Source organism: Clarias gariepinus, chromosome 24, assembly GCF_024256425.1.
Source record: "Clarias gariepinus isolate MV-2021 ecotype Netherlands chromosome 24, CGAR_prim_01v2, whole genome shotgun sequence".
NCBI classification, from domain to species: Eukaryota; Metazoa; Chordata; class Actinopteri; order Siluriformes; family Clariidae; genus Clarias; species Clarias gariepinus.
This window is the reverse complement of record NC_071123.1, coordinates 23,397,638-23,419,567: the sequence shown is the minus strand read 5'-3', so window position 1 is coordinate 23,419,567 and position 21,930 is coordinate 23,397,638. Positions and strand designations below refer to the sequence as shown.

Genomic DNA, 21,930 nt, shown 5'->3' with positions numbered 1-21,930 from the left:
CACAGTGACACCTTTGGGCCTTTTGCACATGAGAGCATTTCAGTTGTGGCTAAGAACCAAGGGATTTCACTCTAGGGCCTATCCCCAATAAAGGCTACGCGCCAGGTGCTTCGTACCCTTCCTATGTGGTTCAGACCCCATTTTTGACTCTGGGTCCCACTCTAAGTTCTTCTTGTCGTCGCAGATGCTAACGACAGACGCTTCCCTCATGGGTTGGGGTGCGGTCTTAGATGACCGTCCAGCCCAAGGGAGCTGGAGAGGCCATCTTCTTGCGCGGTACATCAAGTGCCTCAAAATGATGGCTCTATTTCTGGCACTAAAGCACTTCCTCCAGCAGTTGAGACTACCATGTCATATCTTAATCGCCAGGGCGGACTGTGCTTGCGCCGCTAAATAGCTAGTGCACCAGGTTTCTGTCCCTCAGGGCGATTTACATTCTGGGAAAATTTCATGTAGCAGAGGTGGACCTCTTTGCCTCGCAAGATCAGCAAATTTCCTCTTTACTACTCTCTGACTCTTTTAGCCCCTGCGTCTGGACGCCTTGGCAGTCACTGAACGGGACCAACTAAGTCAAGCTGGTTTTCCAGCCAGCGTAATTAAGTCTATTCTAAGTGCTAGGGCTGCCTCCCCTAGAAGAGCTTATTCCCTCAAATGAAATGTATTTGAAAGTTGGTGCATGACGAAGCAGGTAGACCCAGTCCACTGCCGAATTGTTTCAGTGCTGGAGTTTCTGCAGGAAAATTTGTCCTCGGGCTTGTGCCCCTTTGTTGAACCACTAGAGTCAGCGCCTTAGGTTTCTGACCCCCAAAGATGTTTTTTCTAAATGGCCGTTACCTCTCTTAGAAGATCGGAGATCTGTCAGTCTCCCCATCCTGCCTAGACTTTGCCCCTGAGCTAGTCAGGGCCATTTTGCATCCTCACTAACTATCTTCCGAAAGTTTCATTCCCAACATGCACCCTATTGTTTTTGAAGCTTTCTGACCTCTGCCTTTACAGCTTCGGAGCAGGAGAGACTTCACTTACTGTGTCCAGTACGTGCTCTTCAGATTTACGTCCACCGCATCAGCTAGTGGCATAAGTCAGAGCAGCTTTTGCATGTTTTGGGGCGGCAAGCTGCGTGAGAGATGCTATTGCCCTCTCCTATGAGGCGCGTGGGCTCACTTCGCCTCTGGGAATCAGGGCTCATTCAACCAGGGGGATCGCCTCATCTATTGCACTCGCAAGAGGTATTCCCCTGCAGCAAGTGTGTGACGCGGAGGGTTGGTCCTTTCCGCACACATTTGCCAACATGCACCCTATTTGTTTTTGAAGCCTTCTGTCCTCCGCCTTTACAGCTTCGGAGCAGGAGAGACTTCACTTACTGTGTCCAGTACGTGCTCTTCAGATTTACATCCACCGCATCAGCTAGTGAAGCTCCCCCTCAGTCTCTCTGTGTTGGCCTTCAGGAAGCGAAGGCACTTTCCTGATTGCAACAGAGAGAACAGTCCATTGTTGGGATGGCTGAGGTCTTTAACTATCTTCCTGGCCCTGATCCAGCTCAGCTTGTTGTAGATTGATTGAAGGTCAGGGAGCTCGGTGCAGATAATGCGCTCAGCTGATCGCACCACCCTCTTTAATTCTATTTAATTAATTTCAATTTTATTTGTATAGCACTTTTAACAATTGACATCGTCGCAAAGCAGCTTTACATAATCAAAAGAATTATTTAAGTTTGTATGTAATTTAAATGTGTATGAATCAAAATGATAAGACTGTCCCTGATGAATAAGCCGAGGACGACGGCGACAGTAGAAAGGAAAAACTCCCTTAAATGGTAATAGGAAAAAACCTTGAGAGGAACCAGATTCAACAGGGAACCCATCCTTATCTGGGTAAAACAGATAGCAGGGATTGATTTGCATTTATACTGTGTGAGACTGGTAGTTCAGTATAACAGGAGATGTGTTACAGGTAAAATGGAGTTTAGTTCATTCTAGGGGACTCAGGTAGACTCTAGGTAACTCCAGTCCTGACCTATCGAGCGACTGAAGTCACATGTCCTCAGAGAACAGCAGTCTGCAGGACCTTCTAAGTGGAAAGGACCGTCTTCATGGTAGTTAGTCCTGCCGGAGTCCCTGCTTGCACTCTGCACTAAATATACATTCACATTATACATTGTTTGACTGCGACCATAGTTACCCCTTTTTTAGAGCTTGTCTTTCCAGCATGGTGCTGTTCCCAAACCAGGTCTTGTTGTAGTGTAACAGTGGTCCAGTGTCATTTTGCCCCTGGTCGGGCAGATGATATGCTGATAAAAGTTTTGTGTGCGCGTTTGAGGTTGCATTGTTGAAATCCCCCGCCACAATATGCGCAGCATCCTAGTGTTGTGTCTGGTGCTGTGTGAGAGCTTCATGCAACTCACATAAGGCATTGTCAGTTTCCGATTTTTGTGGTACATAAATGGCGCTGATTATGACTCATGTAAACTTCCAAGGAAGGTAAAAAGGACAACATTTAATGGTCAATAGTTCCAGGTTGGGTGTGCAGGAGTGTGTGAGAGAAACAATGCTTGTGCTGTTGCACCAGCTCTTGTTCCCTTTCAAAGGCTACACTCGATGCTGCGTGAAAACGCTATGGGAATATTTTTGTTGTTAATATGTATAATATGTTGCCGGTTGTGAAGCATGTGTGTACCAAACACGCCAAATTTTGGCTTATATAACCTCGGTCAGGTGACATCATCTGATTAGATGCACCTGCAGGTTATAAATAGGAGTGAGTCGGCAACATTCCTCAGATCTTTTTCTTCACTGCATTGTGCGCGTGTGTGTTTCAGCAAAGCATAACAAAAATATAAAACAAGCAGAATTAAATATGTACATATATGTACATATATGCGTGCGTGCATATATGCGTGCATATATGTACCTATAGACATATATGTGACATATATAAAATTGGCCGTTTTCCTATATTATATGTACATATATGTACATATATGCGTGCGTGCATATATGCGTGCATATATGTACCTATAGACATATATGTGACATATATAAAATTGGCCGTTTTCCTATATTATATGTACATATATATGTACATATATACGTACATATATACGTGCATATATGTACCTTTGTGCATATATATGCACCTATATTTTTACCTAGATATTAGTAAAATTATTAAAATCTATAGCTGTTAGACAACATAAATAAAAGCCCAAAATGTAGAAATTTTGTTTTTTTATTTTTTTAAGAACAATCAAATAGTAAAAGAACAAAAATAAGACAAAAAAACTCAACAGGAAGAAAACATATATATATTTTGAGGATCTTCTCAGCTTCGTGAGCTTTGAATTGATAGATGTGCCTGTCTGCCCTCGGGTGGCTGCCGGCCACTTCTTCAATGTAGCATCTAGAAAAGACAAAAATAATAAGACAGTATAATAATAATAAATGATTATTTATTAAAACGTTTATAAACATCTGTAAACTCCATAAGGCATTAGCTTAGCCACCGGGAAATATCATGTTTGTGCTACATACAGAAAGGCAGCATGTTAGCATGATTTACCTAAACTATGTAAATGGCATTGAAAGCCAATGTGTCACACAAGCTGACAAGAGCTAGCTGAAGTGAGGAAAATATTTACTAATATTAGTTTAATATTATCAGAATAAGAGTTATATAAGACTTAATAACTTACCCAGTGTGTCCTCCTGGATTCTCTCTTCAAAATGCGCCCTGTTCGTCGTCAGGGCCACACAGTCTTCTTCTGAGGTAAATGTAAACTCCTCCCACTTTCCAGAACATTCTGAAGAGTTTCCTTGTCCGGGGGCGTGGCCTAGTATGTAAATTAGCCGGACTGATTTCCGTGTGATTGGCGTGTGGGCATGTCCTGCCTCGGGTCATTAGCAGATAATGCGACAGAAATTCTAAAATGTGTTTTTTATTTAGTTAGTTCTTAGTTATTGCCTTGATAATAGAAATATGAGCGCATCATGTATGACAGTTGCCAAAGTGAGATATGAGCTTAAATGACCAGATCCTGCCATGAGCTATATAGGAGACATATCTTGTATGTACATATAGGGCTTATATGTGGATATAAAGAAGCAATACAGGAGACCTATATGGCCTGTATATGCACATATATGCACCTCAATTTTGCCTATATGCAGCATATATATTATAATATATATGCATATATACTGCATATAGGCTTCATATATGCGCATATATCCCCATATAGGTGAGGATAAATGCGCATATATACTGCATATAGGCCTTCATATATGCGCATATATCCTCATATAGGTCAGGATATATGTGCATATATACTGCATATAGGTGAAGATATATGTGCATATATCCTCATATAGGTCAGGATATATGTGCATATATACTGCATATAGGTGAAGATATATGCGCATATATCCTCATATAGGTCAGGATATATGTGCATATATACTGCATATAGGTGAAGATATATGTGCATATATCCTCATATAGGTGAGGATATATGTGCATATATACTGCATATAGGTGAAGATATATGTGCATATATCCTCATATAGGTCAGGATATATGTGCATATATACTGCATATAGGTGAAGATATATGTGCATATATCCTCATATAGGTGAGGATATATGCGCATATATACTGCATATAGGTGAAGATATATGCGCATATATTCTCATATAGGTGAGGATATATGTGCATATATACTGCATATAGGTTTCATATATGCGCATATATCCTCATATAGGTTCTTTCCATGTGGGATGTCCCCCTGCTTGGGAAAATTTCCTTTCGGAGGGCGATATGCATACGTTTTGCTTCGAATGTTTGGGTGAGAAGCACGCTCTCGAAGGGCTTAATGGAGAGTGTGAGCACTGTGATCTTCTCCCTATGAAGCTGCTTCGCGCACGCCTCGCATTCTTTAGGGAACCACGAGCCGCACTGCACTCATGGGGATCACAAGAATATCTGGCCAAGGCGCGAGAGACGGAGTCCCTCCTTTCTCTCGCCCTCTCCCCCGATCCCGATGTCTCTACTTCCACTTCACGAGCACACTCCAGTGCTTCTCGCGGGTGTGTTGAAGAGACTTGTTCTCCTGCTTCTGTGGAAATGGAAGTTGCTTCCTCAGAACTATCGTCTAAAGATGATAGAGAATATGAGGAATTGCTTGAAGTTATAACGCGTGCAGCCGAACGACTGCATATTGACTGGCCACAGGAGCAGGCTCTAAATTACTAACAATCTAAATTAGATGACAGATTTCTGTCGGGTGGCCAGGAAATGGAGCCAAAACGCCGCTCTCTCCCATTTTTTGATGACCTCCACAACAAGTTATCTCATTCTTGGAGAAATCTTTTTTCTTCCCGTATTTTTGTACCATCGACTTCGTTTTATTCGAACATCGTTGATGCAAAAGCACAAGGTTATGTGGTGATGCCCCAGATAGAAGAGACGCTTGCGGGCTATCTCTTTCCTGGAACATTATCGTCATTAAAGAAACCAACACTTCCCTCCAAGCCGTGTAGAACTTCTTCTACCCTGGTAGGGAAAGCGTTCCAAGCAGCAGGTCAGGCCCTCACTTCCTTGCACACCATGGCGGTCTTGCAGGCGTATCAAAAAGATTTGAGCACGAGCGGCACACTGAATCATAAAGCATTCAATGAATTATGCCGGGCTACTGATTTATCTCTGCGTGCGACTAAACAGACAGCCCGTGCAATCGGCAGTTGCATGGCCTCCTTGGTGACCGCTGAAAGGCACCTGTGGTTGAACCTGACAGGCATCAAGGACAAGGATCAAACATTCCTCCTTGATGCCCCTGTCTCACCTTCTGGCCTATTCGGCGACGCTGTGAATTCCATCGCCACTAGGTTCCGAGAAGCTAAACTGTATGAACAGGCTTTTAAGAAATTTCTCCCACGCCATGCTCAAGAGTCGAGGCCCTCGGCCACCAAGCCTTGACCAGATCTGAATCTCGCCAGGCGAGAGGCACAGAAGGAGAGCGTTAGCAGCTGGGCACCCCCCCGTCAGGACTGGGGTACGGCTCGTCGCCCGCACAGGCCGCCTCCAAAAGATCAGATCGCCGCACTGTTTTCTTTCAAAGACTAAGTCCTGAAAGCCTACGCGTCGAGGACTGTGGGGGTCACTCAACGCTCTTTCCTATAAGACCATGCCCCCCCCCCCCCCGGGCACCCCCAGAGATATGTTAGCGCCTCGGTTATATCCTGCTATATTCCAGGATGCCGAACCACTAACACCCATCCCCATAACCCATAAAAGTTTTGCCACAACACAGGGCCTGGGGATTTTATACAAGGGCCAATCCCCGAAGGCGAATAAGGGTTACGCTCGAAGGACGTCGTACCCTTTCTATGTGGTTCAGACCCTGGTTTCTCGCAAAATGCTAACGACAGACGCTTCTCTTACCGGCTGGGGCGCGGTCTTGGATGGCCGTCCAGCTCAAGGGCGCTGGAGAGGTCATCTTCTCGCATGGCACATCAATTGCCTCGAACTGATGGCTTTATTTTTGGCCCTACAGCACTTCCTCCAGCAGCTAAGAGGCTACCATGTTTACATTTACATTTAGGCATTTGGCAGACGCTCTTATCCAGAGCGACTTACAAAAAGTGCTTTAATGTTTACATCATTGGATACATACCTACACTGGCTTAACTAGGTTAATAACTAAGTGATCTAGTGCGGGTGGACAACACATTGGTAGTCTCCTATATAAATCGCCAGGGCGGACTGCACTCGCGCCGCTTAAACGAGCTAGCGCATCAGGTTCTGCTCTGGGCACAGGACAAGTTCCTGTCCCTCAGGGCGATTTACATTCCAGGGCACATGAATGTGGAAGCAGATTTACTGTCCAGACAAGCTGTGACACACAGGGAATGGAAACTCCACCCCGACGTAGTCAGCCAAATCTGAGAAAGATTCTTTACAGCAGAGGTGGACCTCTTTGCCTCCCAAGAGACAGCACAATGTCCTCTCTACTACTCTCTGACTTATCCAGCTCCCCTGGGTCTGGACGCGATGGCCCATACGTGGGCTAATTTACACCTTGCGTTTCCCCCAATATCTCTACTCCCGGGAGTCCTGGCGAGGGTCCGTCAATGTTTGCGCCTCTTACTGATAGCGCCCCGTTGGCCGGCCAGAGTATGATTCTCGGATTTAATATCTCTCCTTGATGGCTCACCTTGGATGATTCCATCTTCTGTCTCAGGCGCAGGGGACAATATTTCATCCCGACCCGAGCTTTGGAACCTTCACGTTTGGCCCCTGAACGGGACCAACTAAGTCAAGCTGGTCTCCCAGCCAGCGTTATTGACACTATTCTAGCCGCTAGAGCTCCCTCCACTAGGAAAACTTATGCCCTCAAAAGTTGGTGCATGACTTCGAAAGTTGGTGCATGACGAAGCAGGTAGACCCAGTCCACTCCCGAATTGTTATCGCTATCTCAGCCTGCCACGTTCCAATCGAGGGGGTTACTGTGGGAAAACACCCTTTAGTTGCCCGTTTTATTCGTGGAGCTAAACGGTTGAGGCCACCCACTAGAGCCACGACCCCTTCATGGGATTTATCTATCATGCTCGAAGGTCTAATTTACACTCCTTTCGAACCGCTAGAGTCAGCGCCTGACAGGCTTCTGACTCTTAAGATGGTTTTTCTTATGGCCATTACCTCTCTCAAGAGGATTGGGGATCTGCACGCCTTGTCAGTCTCCCCATCCTGCCTGGACTTTGCCCCTGGGCTAGTCAAGGCCATTTTGCATCCTCACCCGAACTATCTTCCGAAAGTTCCATTTTCAAACATGCACCCTGTTGTTCTTGAAGCCTTCTGTCCTCCGCCTTTTACAGCTTCGGAGCAGGAGAAACTTTACCTATTGTGTCCAGTACGTGCTCTTCGGATTTGCGTACCGCACCAGCCAGTGGCGTAGATCAGAGCAGCTCTCTATATGCTATGGAGGCTGCAACCGGGGGGCAGCCGCCACTACGCAGACCTTGTCACATTAGGTGAGAGATGCTATTGCTCTCTTCTATGAGGCACGTGGGCTCACTTCGCCTCTAGGAATCATTCAACCAGGGGGATTGCTTCATCTATTGCATTAGCAAGAGGTATTCCCCTGCAACAAGTGTGTGACGCAGCGGGCTGGTCCTCTACGCACACATTTATTATTGTGGGCAGTATAAGGTACACCTGTGCACTACTCATGATGTCAGATCAGCATCTTGATGTGGCACACCTGTGAGGTGGGATGGATTATCTCAGCAAAGCAGAAGTGCTCACTATCACACATTTAGACTGATTTGTGAACAATGTTTGAGAGAAATAGTAATATTGTGTATCTGGAATAAATTTTAGATCTTTAAGTCCATCTCATGAAAAATCGGAGAAGAAACAAAGGTGTTGCGTTTATATTTTTGTTGAGTGAAGTTCCCGCCTTCTCAGGGAACAGGGTTACAGAAAAGTAACCCGAGACGTTTACCATTAAACACATGCCGCCACCCATTTATTTCTCTGATTCTAGTGTCCTGTCCATGCGGTGAGCAGAGAAAAACTCAGCCGGTTTGATGGCATGGTCCGGCACCGCCGGGTTCAGCCAAATAATATTTGCATAATCCCGTTGTAATTAACACACATTTACAGCTGGGTGAAGACATCAACCACATGCAAAAGCTGCATGCAGGTGCACCTATTATCCAAAGAAGAAAACACATGTCATCATTTACAGTACATTTTGTTATGTTACAGCCTTATTCCAAAATGGATTAAATTCTTTTTTTTTTCTCAAAATATTTTACACACAACACCCATAATGACAATGTACAAAAAGTTTACTTGAGGTTTTTGCAAATTTATTAAAAATAAAACCTGAGTAATCACATACACATACATAAGTATTCACAACCTTTGCTCAATACTTTTTTGATGCAACTTCGGCAGCAATTACAGCCTCAAGTCTTTTTGAATATGATGCCACAAGCTTGCCACCACCATGTTTCACTGTAGGGATGGTATTGGCATGGTGATGAGCAGTGCCTGGTTTTCTCCAAACGCGATGCCTGGCATTCAAACCAAAGTGTTCAATCTTTGTGTCATCAGACCAGAGAATTTTGTTTCTCATGGTCTGAGAGTCCTTCAGGTGCCTTTTGGCAAATTCAAGGTGGGCTGCTATCTGCCTTTTACTATAGAGTGGCTTCTGTCTGGCCACTCTACCATACAGTATAGGCCTGATTGGTGGATTGCTGCAGAGATGGTTGTCCTTCTGGAAGGTTCTCCTCTCTTCACAGAGGACCTCTGGAGCTCTGACAGAGTGACCATCAGGTTCTTGGTCAACTCTCTGACTAAGGCCCTTCTCCCCCGATCGCTCAGTTTAGATGGCTGGCCAGCTCTAGGAAGAGTCCGGGTGGTTTCGAACTTCTTCCACTTACGGATGATGGAGGCTACTGTGCTCATTGGTACCTTCAAAGCAGCAGAATTTTTTCTGTAACCTTCCCCAGATTTGTGCCTCGAGACAATCCTGTCTCGGAGGTCTACAGACAATTCCTTTTACCTAATGCTTGGTTTGTGCCCTGACATTTATTGTCAACTGTGGGACCTTATATAGATGGCCATATCACATTTAAATCACTGATAATTGCCTACAAAGCCAAAAGGGGACCACATTGGAGCAGAAACCCCTTGCAATTCCCTGCCGTGCCAGAGAAGGGCGCTGGTTGCGCCAGGGGGCTAGTTATCATGGGCGTAGAAGAAGCTGTCTCCGGTAATGGTGGGGATGTTACTACCCAGCGTAACTGCGCAACCAGCTCATGGGTAGGATCGGTTTCGCTCATCCTGTCTTGTTGTTATGGTCCGGGCTTTTGTAACAGATTCGGACTGACGCAGGAGGGTAAGCCTTTCAGGAGAGCAATGTTTATTTATGCAGCAGGCACGGTAGGGTCAAGGTTGAGCACTATGATATTAATACTTGGAAATATCGGTAGTCACTTTACATGAGAGGAGCCTTAAAGATCGCTTCTTTCTTTTCTTGTCGACATGGAGGATTGGGGATGGCACGGTCGGTTCTGAGGACACTGAGAAAACGGCGAGGGAGATGTGCCCACACTCACACACGGACCCACGAAGACCAGGGAAACAAAACAGGATAACCCACTTCTGAGGAGAAACAAGGAGAACAGGTAAGTAATTTAGACACTTATTCGAGTCTTACTCGTTTGGTGATTCGGTCCACGTGTGGCGTGCGCTTTTGAGAGTTTGTCCTCATTGTGATCAGGTGGTGGTGATTAGTACTCTGGAGATGGGGGCGTGGTGTTTTTACCTTGATTCGGAGCCTGGCCTGATTGTGACACATACTGTGTATCCAATAATACTAAATCATAAGATATAATCTTTAAATGATATATAAAAGACGCCTTTTACAATACTTAAATTAAAAAACCCTCCTGATGGTCAGTTACCCTGTAAAACAGAAAAGGCATTTATTTAATGACACTTCAAAGCACTAATGAAAGTAAAATTAGGAGTTGACAAAAGTAAGAAATTGTATGGCCTCACCACATGCTCTGTCATCATCAAACATCTATAAAATTAAACATAAATAAAACAGGTCCTGGTAAGTACTGTATTAAAATACAACAAATTATGTGTAAATACGTTTAAATAAACTTTGTTTATTTTTACTTCAAAGGGGTGAACTGGTTTTTAAAAGCTGTTAGTCCACCACCCTAACCTTATAGCTATAGTGTACTGATAAAAGTGCAGTGTGTGAGTGTGTTTATCAGAATCGGAGTGTCTCACAGTCAAAGGAACTGAAGGATCCAGATAAAACACTAACCTGTATGTTCCTGTCAGCCTCAATAGTTTAACACTGAGTCCTAAAACTGAATCTTAAATGACAGATGGAGAAACACACTTAGGATGCACCTGTAAGTCCTTGGATTCTGCTTCATGATGGTTTGGATCTATACATGCTGCTCCTGAGCTTCTTGTAATCCAGACCCCCCAACCTGTCACCACCACCCCCGCCCCCCCTCTGTCCTCTGCACCTGCTGACCCATCCCTGTGCTGAACTGGATTCCATGATAACTTGGACAACCTGTGTTAAACTGAACTTCTAGCATCCTAAAACATAATGTCGTTATATAATTTCTGTTACCTGTTATCACCCAAATGAGGAGGGGTTCCCTGTTGAGTTTGGTTCCTCTCAGGTTTTCTTCCTATTGCCATCTCAGGGAGTTTTTCCATCGCCCTCGGCCTGCTTATCAGGGACAATCTTACAATCTCATTATTACCTAAACACATTTTCCTCACTCATACACACTTTCATAAATTTTCTTTTCATTTTGTGAAGCTGCTTTGAGACAATGACCATGGTTAATATATAAATATTATTATACAAATAAAATTGAATTGAATTGAATTAACGATTACGTTCAACTCAGATAATTAAAAAGGTGTTTTCTTTTGTAAAAAAAAAAAAAAAAAGGAATGTGGTTATCAGTGTTTCTGATGTATGTAGTGAGAGGTCAGTATGAAGTACACCACTGTGGAGAACATCAGCTGTGGTGTGTGTTGTTGAGCGTCTCCTCCCTCTGCCCCTCCTCCTGTCTCTCTTATAGCACGTCCCTGCAGTCTCTCCTTTATCTGCTCCTCACGCTGCTCATTTTTTCACTCAGCACGAGTCCCATCACACACAGACACCATGCTGCCAGCGCTCTGCTCTCTCTTCACTGCTCTTTCATGTAAGATTTTACAACTCTAGAGCTCATCAGCATTTGGGCTCCATCTAATGTGAGCATGAAGTGATGTAACATGTGTGCTGTTTTTATTCCAGGTGTCAGTGGTGTGATTGTGGTGACGCAGAAGCCTCCTGTTCTCACACTGACTCAAGGACAGACGGCCACCATGGACTGTAACCTGGACACGTTTGTTAACTTTGCACGCTGGTACAAGCAAGTTCCTGGAGGAGTTCCTCAGCATGTGATAAGATATTTTCATGAGTGGCACTATCCCAAATATGGATCTGGTTTTTCCTCTCCTAAATTCACATCAACACACTCCTCTAAATCAGATTATAAACTGATTATCAGTAATGTGGAGGTGGGAGACTCAGCACTGTATTACTGTCAAACTTGGGACAACTCTGCTAAAGAGAATGTATCACAGTGATGTACACCATGACAAAAACCTCCTCACTGCTCACACTCACTTCTGCCTTTACACCACATGAGACGTAATAAAATGGAAACTTGAATTTTTTTATTATTGAAGCTTAAGTGGAAACTGACTTCATGTCCAGTACTCTCTTTGAAATCTTAACATTTAAAAATCACAGACTTGGTCTGATAAATGTATTCCTCCTTCATTAAAACACAGATGTTTTTATGATTTCACCCATGGTCTCAATTATTATTATTATTATTATTATTATTAATGTTATTATTATTATTATTATTATTATTATTATTATTATTATTATTGATAATTTAAGTGACACTGTGATGTGTATTATAGAAAGTAATACACACCAGCCCATGAAAAGATCCTCAGTGTGTGGTTAAGGAAGGAATAAGAGCTAAAGACTTCATGCATGTGGATGTTTTTTTCTCTCTTGTTCGTGTCTCTTGATTTTCTAAGAAAGATGAGAGCACTGAATGGGATGTTAAAGGAGTGTGTGCTGATGGTAGACAGTAGAAGAGAGAGCTGAAGTCTGGAGGATGTTTCAGTTCTTCTGCTTTCACTTCTGTATCTGAGGAGGTTTTTGTACGGGTGAGGACACTGAATGAATCACTGTGGTATTCGGCCAAGGAACAAAGCTGATCGTCAACGGTAAGTAAAACTTCTCAGCTCTTTATATGTACATTAGACTTCTACACTGTATCTCATTCACACTGTGTTTTTTGTTTGTGCTTACATTAAGTTTAGTACATTAAATTATTTAGTTATATTTCTTGATTTGTAATATTATTTTAAAAAATATATTATTATTATTATTATTATTATTATTATTATTATTATTTTTAAATGCTAATTTAAATCTTCGGTGTGGAGTCTCACAAAAAAACACAAACTGTTATTCCATCCTTGTGTTAATTTGCTTCCTGATATTCTGCCATACAGAGATATGTATTGCTTTTTTCTTCTTGGCCATCCTCAATAATTTATATAAATCTGTATTATTCCTCTCTGCACATTATGTTAGTGTTATTTTGTGTAATGAACGTCTCCCTCTGTGTGTGGAATCAGACGTTGCTCTCCCGGCTCCTGTTCTGACCGTTCTCCCTCCGTCCAGTAAACAGCTGGAGTCTAAAAAAGCCACTCTAGTGTGTTTGGCCAGCGAGGTGGCCGGTGGTTTTGCTGATGTGCGTTGGCTCGTGAACGGGAACTCGGTCACCAGTGGAGTCATCACCGGCTCTGCACTGCAGCAAACCAATAAGAAATTCACTCTGAGCAGCTATTTGACCATCGACAGCTCCGAGTGGGAAAACGCGAAAACCATAACATGTGAAGTGTCTGCTGGAGGAAAAGCTGCATCGGTGAAGATTAACCAGTCTGAATGCAGTGAATGAACCTGATTACTGTTTATATATGTGTATTGTTTAGATGCAAATCTTAAAAAGAGCTGTAGTTTACTGTAGAAAATGATTCCTTATTATTGAGACTATAATGTAATGATGATGCAATTAGTTTGCTTCTGTGTTTGAGAAATAAGTTAAAGTTCAATAAAGTGCATGATAAAAAATAAATCAATTTGTCTGTCATTTTCCTCCCTATCATCAAATAAAATAAAAAGAGTTTTACAGCAGGATTAAATTAAATTCACACTTTACGCAGCTTTATATTACTTTACTGAATAGACCAGTGGGACTTGTACAAATGTATTTTTTTAATATTTCAGTGTAATCCTGCACACAGCAGTAATTATATATATCAAGAAGAATAAAAGATAATACAAAGAATTAAATCAAATTCTAATTAAATGTTTAAATTAAGTGTAGATAAATGATGTAAAACATGTCACTGTGTTACTGATCAACATCCAGTCAGTCTTATCAAAGCCAGTTCATTCATGTGAAAGTGGCCGATAGACTTTATTATAAACTGAACAACAAATATGGAATAACATTTTAAACACACAACTCTGTAGTTTGTGCTGCTGAAGTTTGAATGGTTCTGAGGCAGCAGACATTTACACACAATGTGAGAGGAGCAGCATTAGTGAAGGAGCTCAGGGACAGAGAGACAGGAGCACTGGTGTGGACATTTTCCCCAAAAGACGACTCCTAATCAGTGTGTGGACGTCCTCTCTCACTCAGGATACACCTGCTGGTCCTCGATCTGTCATTTCAGCTCCATGTAAATGATGTGGTTTCTCTCTTTCACTTCTCTCTGAGTGGAAGAACAACAAACTCTGTACGTTCATGTGTTAAAAACTTCCATCTAAAATGTATTTGAGTAAAACTCAGTTAAGCAGTAGGATTCCACAAATGATGTAAAAACTAAAATAGATATGAAAACTTTAATCGAAATAACTCCGTAAAAAGATGTAAAGATGTAAAGATGTGTACTCTGTAGCACATGACAGTGATGTAGTTGGTCAGCTGTGGTGTGTGTTGTTGAGCGTCTCCTCCCTCTGTCCCTCCTCCTGTCTCTCTTATAGCACGTCTCTGCAGTCTCTCCTTTATCTGCTCCTCACGCTGCTCATCTCTTCACTCAGCACGAGAGTCCCATCACACACAGACACCATGCTGCCAGCGCTCTGCTCTCTCTTCACTGCTCTCTCATGTAAGATTTCACAACTCTGGAGCTCATCAGCGTTTGGGCTCCATCTAATGTGAGCATGAAGTGATGTAACGTGTGTGCTTTTTTTATTCCAGGTGTCAGTGGTGTGATTGTGGTGACGCAGAAGCCTCCTGTTCTCACACTGACTCAAGGACAGACGGCCACCATGGACTGTAACCTGGGGACTGTTACTGATCAAAGTGCACGCTGGTACAAACAGGTTCCTGGAGGAGTTACTCAGAATGTGATAAGACATTATCATGAGTGGAGTTCTCCTGAATATGGATCTGGTTTCTCATCATCTAAATTCACATCAACACACTCCTCTAAATCAGATTATAAACTGATTATCAGTAATGTGGAGGTGGGAGACTCAGCAGTGTATTACTGTAACACATGGGACGACTCTGCTAAAGAGCATGTATCACAGTGATGTACACCGTGACAAAAACCTCCTCACTGCTCACACTCACTTCTGCTTTCACACAACACTAGAAATAACAAAAACCTGACTCTCATACTGTAGTGGAAACTCAATGATGTTCACTGAAGTAGATCACAGATACAGTGTGACCTTTTTATTCCTTATTAATGAAAATTGATATAATCTTAGTTCATCTAGTCTTTATTATCTAATGGTTATACAGATGAATGAGACTAAATATGAATTTAAACACAGACTCTTACAACTTTAAAGAACCTGATGTGTATTCATACAGTGTGGCAGTGATGTGGAACTGGACTGGACAGAATAATGTGATCAGGAATGTAAGTCAGACAGACCATTGTACATTTACTTACCAGAGCCGGTCTCAAAGTTAAGCTCCTGTCAGTAAGGTCCTCATAATCCAGTCTGGCATTAATTCATTGTAAAAAAAGTGCATACAGTACCAGATCACATATCTGCAGATCAGAGCAGTCTGGTCTGTACACGTCTCAGCATCTTTATTATAGGAGTTAAAACACATGCAGGAGTGTCTTTTAATTCCACGGATTACACAATTTTTCAAATGTGAATAAGAAATGGAAATTTAATAGTCCACCACAGGACCAAACAAGGAAACACATCACTACCCACTGCTTTTATGAAGAGATTGGGAGGTGAATTATAATTAATTAATTAAGCAAATGCACTTTTGCCTAAACTACATTCAGTGTCAGAATAAACACTGCTGTTTCATTATCTAAACGATTATCTACATCGTTATTTTGTCTTGTTCAGCTACTTAACCAGCTGACGGATCTATCAGATACATTCACGTTATGGTTCCAGAGTTTACTAAGGAATGTTTTACAGTGATATCTGCATGTTAGATTTGGGTGGTTTGGGGCAGTTGGTGACACTAAATGACGTGCAAAGTAAAAAAAATAGAACTTATTCTATGCCTTTATTTAACAAAGTTTGTTTTTAAGGGATTATAAGGGTTATGGAAAACTGGTATAGAGTGTTTTTTTCCCACCCATTATCAAGATGAAGATATACTTTACTGTCACATTGTGAAATATGTTTTGCAGATTGTCCTGCATTCTGTTCACTGGTGACTGGACTGATGAAGACATTTGATGTAACAGCACATAAGTTAATGCGTATGTCTGCGAGAAATTATTTTATCTTTCTCTAACACACAAACAATCTGGTGAGACATTTCTGTCATGAGTGTAGCATGTGGTAAAGTGTGTTCCAGTGTGTTTTCAATCAGGACACTGAAAAATCCCAGAGTCTATAATATTTACAATATGTGGACATCCAGAAAAACATTAATCTGACTCATCATACATCACAGATGGAGAAACACACTCAGGATACACCTGCTGGTCCTCACACTGACATTTCAGCTTCAAGTAAATGATGAACTTCACTGAATTCTACAGGACACATTTTACACGTAACTGACTTAAATCATCTGCAGGAACCGTCATTGCATCAATTACTTTGTAATCAGCACACAAGAATGAAGAGTGCATTACTTTGTGAAAGGTGTGTTAATAAAAACAGTGCAGTGTGTGTTCAGTATGTACAGTACTGTAGTACACCACTGTGGAGATCATCAGCTGTGGTGTGTGTTGTTGAGCGTCTCCTCCCTCTGTCCCTCCTCCTGTCTCTCTTATAGCACGTCCCTGCAGTCTCTCCTTTATCTGCTCCTCACGCTGCTCATCTCTTCACTCAGCACGAGAGTCCCATCACACACAGACACCATGCTGCCAGCGCTCTGCTCTCTCTTCACTGCTCTCTCATGTAAGATTTCACAACTCTGGAGCTCATTAGCATTTGGGCTCCATCTAATGTGAGCATGAAGTGATGTAACATGTGTGCTGTTTTTATTCCAGGTGTCAGTGGTGTGACTGTGGTGACGCAGAAGCCTCCTGTTCTCACACTGACTCAAGGACAGACGGCCACCATGGACTGTAACCTGGGGACTGTTACTACTAGTGGTGAACGTTGGTTAAAACACTTTCCTGGAGGAGTTCCTCAGCAGGTTCTAAACTATCATCATGGTGATAGCGCTCCTACATATGGAACTGGTTTCTCATCTCCTAAATTCACATCTACATACTCCTCTAAATCAGATTATAAATTGATTATCACTAATGTGGAGGTGGGAGACTCAGCAGTGTATTATTGTGGGACATGGGACAGCTCTGCTAAAGAGCGGGGATCACAGTGATGTACACCATGACAAAAACCTCCTCACTGCTCACACTCACTTCTGCTTTCACACATTATGGGAAACAACAAAAACCTGTATTTCAGCCCATTAAAAGTGAAGTAAAAACTCATATAATGTTTACTGAGGTTACTTTGAGTTATTTATCACATATCACATGTATACAGTACAACCTCTTACTTGATGTTTCACCATTCTACCTATGTTGTTTAGTCTTTTACCACCTCTGTATCTACAAAGAATAGCTTTAACCAAGATTTTTTTTTATTTTCGTTATTAGTGACACTTTTTTACTAGTGTGATGAAAGTGTCAGAGACAACAATGTGTACAACAGGTTCTACAAACTGGTTCCAGACGCAGTGGTAACTCATCTGACAGAAAGTATTGTGACCCCATCAGTGTTTGCTGATTATGTTACACATTATTTAAATGAATTTTATTTTTCAGAATTTGTTAAGTTTAAAATGTACACAACCTCCAAAGTGAAATTTCTCATTTAGAAATGCAATAAGACCCTTTTTTGGGGGGGGGATTTGTTCTTCCCTTAGGTCTAACCAATAATTAACCCTGCCTGTCTCACCGATCTCTTCGGATCTCAGTGTTGTAAAGTGAATATATTCAGTACTTGTGCACTTTGACTTTCACCCTGTGGAAAATCTCCACTGTGGATTTAACCTGCTCTACAAAGACTCACAACTTTACACAAATTTGAACTCGTGTCTTAAATAACTGTAAGTCCACCACTCTGACCTGATAGCTATAGGGTACTGATCAAAGAGCAGCGTGTGTTAATATGTTTATTAGTACATTTCTCACTAAAGTGTCCAGATAATACACCGAGCTATATGGTCCTGTTAGCCTCAATAGTTTAAGACTGACTCATTATAGACCACTGATAGACAAACACACTCAGAATGAACCTGTTGGTCCTCACGCTGACATTTTAGCTTTAAGTTTAACTCATTCATTTAATCATTCAGAGAAATAATGTCACTGTTGTAAGTATTTTCAGTTCAGACTGGTAAAAAGATTCTTTGTAAGAGCAGTGTGTGTATCAAAGTGTGAACGGTGTATTGATATTGATAGTGTAGTAAGTATTCATTATGAAGTACACCACCTTGAAAAGAAAAAAAGATTTGTCTATTTTGTGGCGTTAGACCTTTATAAATGTATAATGTGGTTCACATTTGTTCATTTGCACAGTGACTGTAGAGTGACCTCACATTTTCCTTAAGATGCTGGAAATCGTTGTGACTGTTAAGTTTAATAAACTTGGCCACTTCTAGGTGAAAAGTTATTCAACATACTAATTATGTTCATCGTTTTAAGTTTAACTCTTTGCAGGTTTCCTTATATCTTAATATACTTAAATAATACTTAGGCGTTCTTTATAGTAAATAATAATGCCAGAGAGTTATGAACAATGTAAAGATGAGTATAGTGAAACCTTGAATTATGAGCATAATTTGTTCCAGAAGCAGGCTTGTATTTCAAAATACTCATAAATCAAATTGAATTTTCTCATAAGAAATAATGGAAACTTAAATTATTCATTTCATAGCCCTACAAAAAATACATAAAATAATTAATACAAAATATATGGTAAAAAAAAAATTAACCTGCACTTTACTTTAAAAAAATAAAAATAAATCCCCACAGATAAGTGTTTTCGTTTATATGTGCGTGTGTGTGTGTGTGTGTGTGTGTGTGTGTGTGTGTAAAGCTAAAGTAAGATGAGAGGAGAAATCAGGTGTGGGGGTGGGGGTGTAAAGGCGAGAATGTGTGTGTGAAGGGGCATGGTGTAAACCAAGACTTGCTCGTTTTTCAAGTCAATTTATTAAAAATCTTTGCTCATCTTGCGGAACACTCGCAAACCGTGTTACTCGCAATCCAAGGTTCCACTGTATATACACTCAACAAAAATATAAACGCAACACCTTTGTTTCTGCTCCGATTTTTCATGAGATGGACTTAAAGATCTAAAATTTATTCCAGATACACAATATTACCATTTCTCTCAAACATTGTTCACAAATCAGTCTAAATGTGTGATAGTGAGCACTTCTGCTTTGCTGAGATAATCCATCCCACCTCACAGGTGTGCCACATCAAGATGCTGATCTGACATTATGAGTAGTGCACAGGTGTACCTTATACTGCCCATAATAAAAGGCCACCCTGGAATGTGCAGTTTTTTTGCTTTATTGGGGGTCTGGGGACTCAGAACCGGTCAGTATCTGGTGTGACCACCATTTGCCTCATGCAGTGCAACATATCTTCTTCGCATAGAGTTTATCAGATTGTCAATTGTGGCCTGTGGAATGTTGGTCCACTCCTCTTCAATGGCTGTGAAAAGTTGTTGGATATTAGTGGGAACTGGTACACGCTGTCGTATACGCCGCCGGTCAAGCACATCCCAAACATCTCCAACCTCCAGACGCCATAGAATGTGAGCATTTGCTCACTCATGTCTGTTACGGCGACGAGCTGGAGTCAGGTCAAGACCCCGATGAGGACGACGAGCATGCAGTTGAGCTTTCCTGAGATAGTTTCTAACAGTTTGTGCAGAAATTGTTTGGTTATGCAAACCAATTGTTTCAGCAGCTGTCTGAGTGGCTGGTCTCAGACGATCTTGGAGGTGAACCTGCTGGATGTGGAGGTCCTGGGCTGGTGTGGTTACACGTGGTCTGCGGTTGTGAGGCCAGGTGGATGTACTGCCATATTCTCTGAAACGCCTTTGGAGACTGCTTATGGTGGAGAAATGAACATTCAATGCACGAGCAACAGATCTGGTTGACATTCCTGCTGTCAGCATGCCAATTGCACGCTCCCTCAATGCTTGTGGCATCTGTGGCATTTTGCTGTGAGACAAAACTGCACATTCCAGGGTGGCCTTTTATTGTGGGCAGTATAAGGTACACCTGTGCACTACTCATGATGTCAGATCAGCATCTTGATGTGGCACACCTGTCAGGTAGGATGGATTATCTCAGCAAAGCACAAGTGCTCACTATCACACATTTAGACTGATTTGTGAACAATGTTTGAGAGAAATGGTAATATTGTGTATCTGCAATGAATTTTAGATCTTTAAGTCCATCTCATGAAAAATCGGAGCAGAAACAAAGTTGTTGCGTTTAATATTTTTGTTGAGTGTATTATTGAACTAAGGCTGGGTATATATTGCAAAGCTGAAAATAAGTGAGAACACTGACATGTTAGATTTAATTATAAGTCAGAAGATTGGACTCAGTTACGGTAATTCAGTAAAATTTGGAGTAAGACATCAATTTAATAAATTTAGTATATATGTTTGACCTCCACCTGCTCCTGTTTCTGATACCTGTTTCAGGAGGAGTAAGTCATTGTTATTTGTGGCTTTGACTGGACCTTTACTCTGACTCTTGCTGAAATATATTTTTCTTTGCAATCTCTGGTTGAGCAGAATTGATGCTAAAGCTAGATGTTCAGTACAATCTATGCTAAGCTTACTTACGCATTGTCTTCTTCTTTTCCGTCTTTTGGCTGTTCCCTTTCAGGGGTCGCCACAGCGAATCATATGCTTTTATCTAACCCTATCCTCTGCATCCTCTTCTCTCACACCAACTAACTTCATGTCCTCTCTCACTGCATCCATAAATTTCCTTTTTGGTCTTCCTCTAGACCTCCTGCCTGGCAGTTCAAACCTCAGCATCCTTTTACCGATATATTCATCTCTCTCCTCTGAACATGTCCAAACCACCTCAATCTGGTCTCTCTAACTTTATCTCCAAAGCCTCTAACATGGGTTGTCCCTCTGATAAACTCATTCTTGATCCCATCTATCCTTGTCACTCCCAAGGAAAACCTCAACATCTTCAGCTATGCTATCTCCAACTCTGCCTCCTGTCTTTTTTTCAGTGCCACTGTCTCTAAGCCATAGAGCATCGCTGGTCTCACCACTGTCATGTACACCTTTCCTTTCATCCTCGCTGATACTCTTTTATCTGCAACTTTTCTCCACCCATTCCAACCTGCCTGTACCTGCCTCTTCACCTCCTTTCTATGCTTTCCGTTGCTCTGGACCATTGACCCTAAGTACTTAAAGTCCTGCACCCTCCTTACCTCTGCTCCCTGTATCCCCACCGTTCCTCTCATTCACAAACATGTATTCCATCTTACTGCGGCTAACCTTCATTCCTTTTGCTTTCCAGACCATGCCTCCACCTCTCCAAATTTTCTTCCACCTGTTCCCTGTTCTCGCTACAAAGCACAATGTCATCTGCAAACATCATAGTCCATGGAGACTCCTGTCTAACCTCATCTGTCATCCTGTCCATTACCAGAGCAAACAAAAGGGGCTTAGAGCCGATCCTTGATAATGACCCACCTCCACCTTGAACTCTTCTGTCACACCTACAGCACATCTCACCACTGTGTTACAGCTTTTATGCATGTCCTGCACCACTCTAACATACTTCTCTGCCACTCCAG

General features: G+C 42.0%; 1 protein-coding gene and 1 gene segment (V, D, J or C); both read left to right on the top strand.

Annotated features, from left to right (window-relative positions):
• Nucleotides 1-13,754, top strand: part of LOC128512255 (immunoglobulin lambda-1 light chain-like) — a 60,190-nt gene extending 46,436 nt beyond the window's left edge. Inside the window, exons 5-6 of the mRNA XM_053485448.1 lie at nucleotides 12,808-12,837; nucleotides 13,255-13,754. Of these exons, the coding sequence (XP_053341423.1) occupies nucleotides 12,808-12,837; nucleotides 13,255-13,577 (353 nt within the window). The 3' untranslated portion in view covers nucleotides 13,578-13,754. The remainder of the gene's footprint in view (nucleotides 1-12,807; nucleotides 12,838-13,254) is intronic.
• A 999-nt stretch (nucleotides 13,755-14,753) lies between these two features.
• Nucleotides 14,754-15,223, top strand: LOC128511939 (immunoglobulin lambda variable 3-21-like). The segment is given in 2 exon segments: nucleotides 14,754-14,793; nucleotides 14,886-15,223. Coding segments are annotated over 2 exon segments (378 nt in total).
• Nucleotides 15,224-21,930: the final 6,707 nt, after the last annotated feature.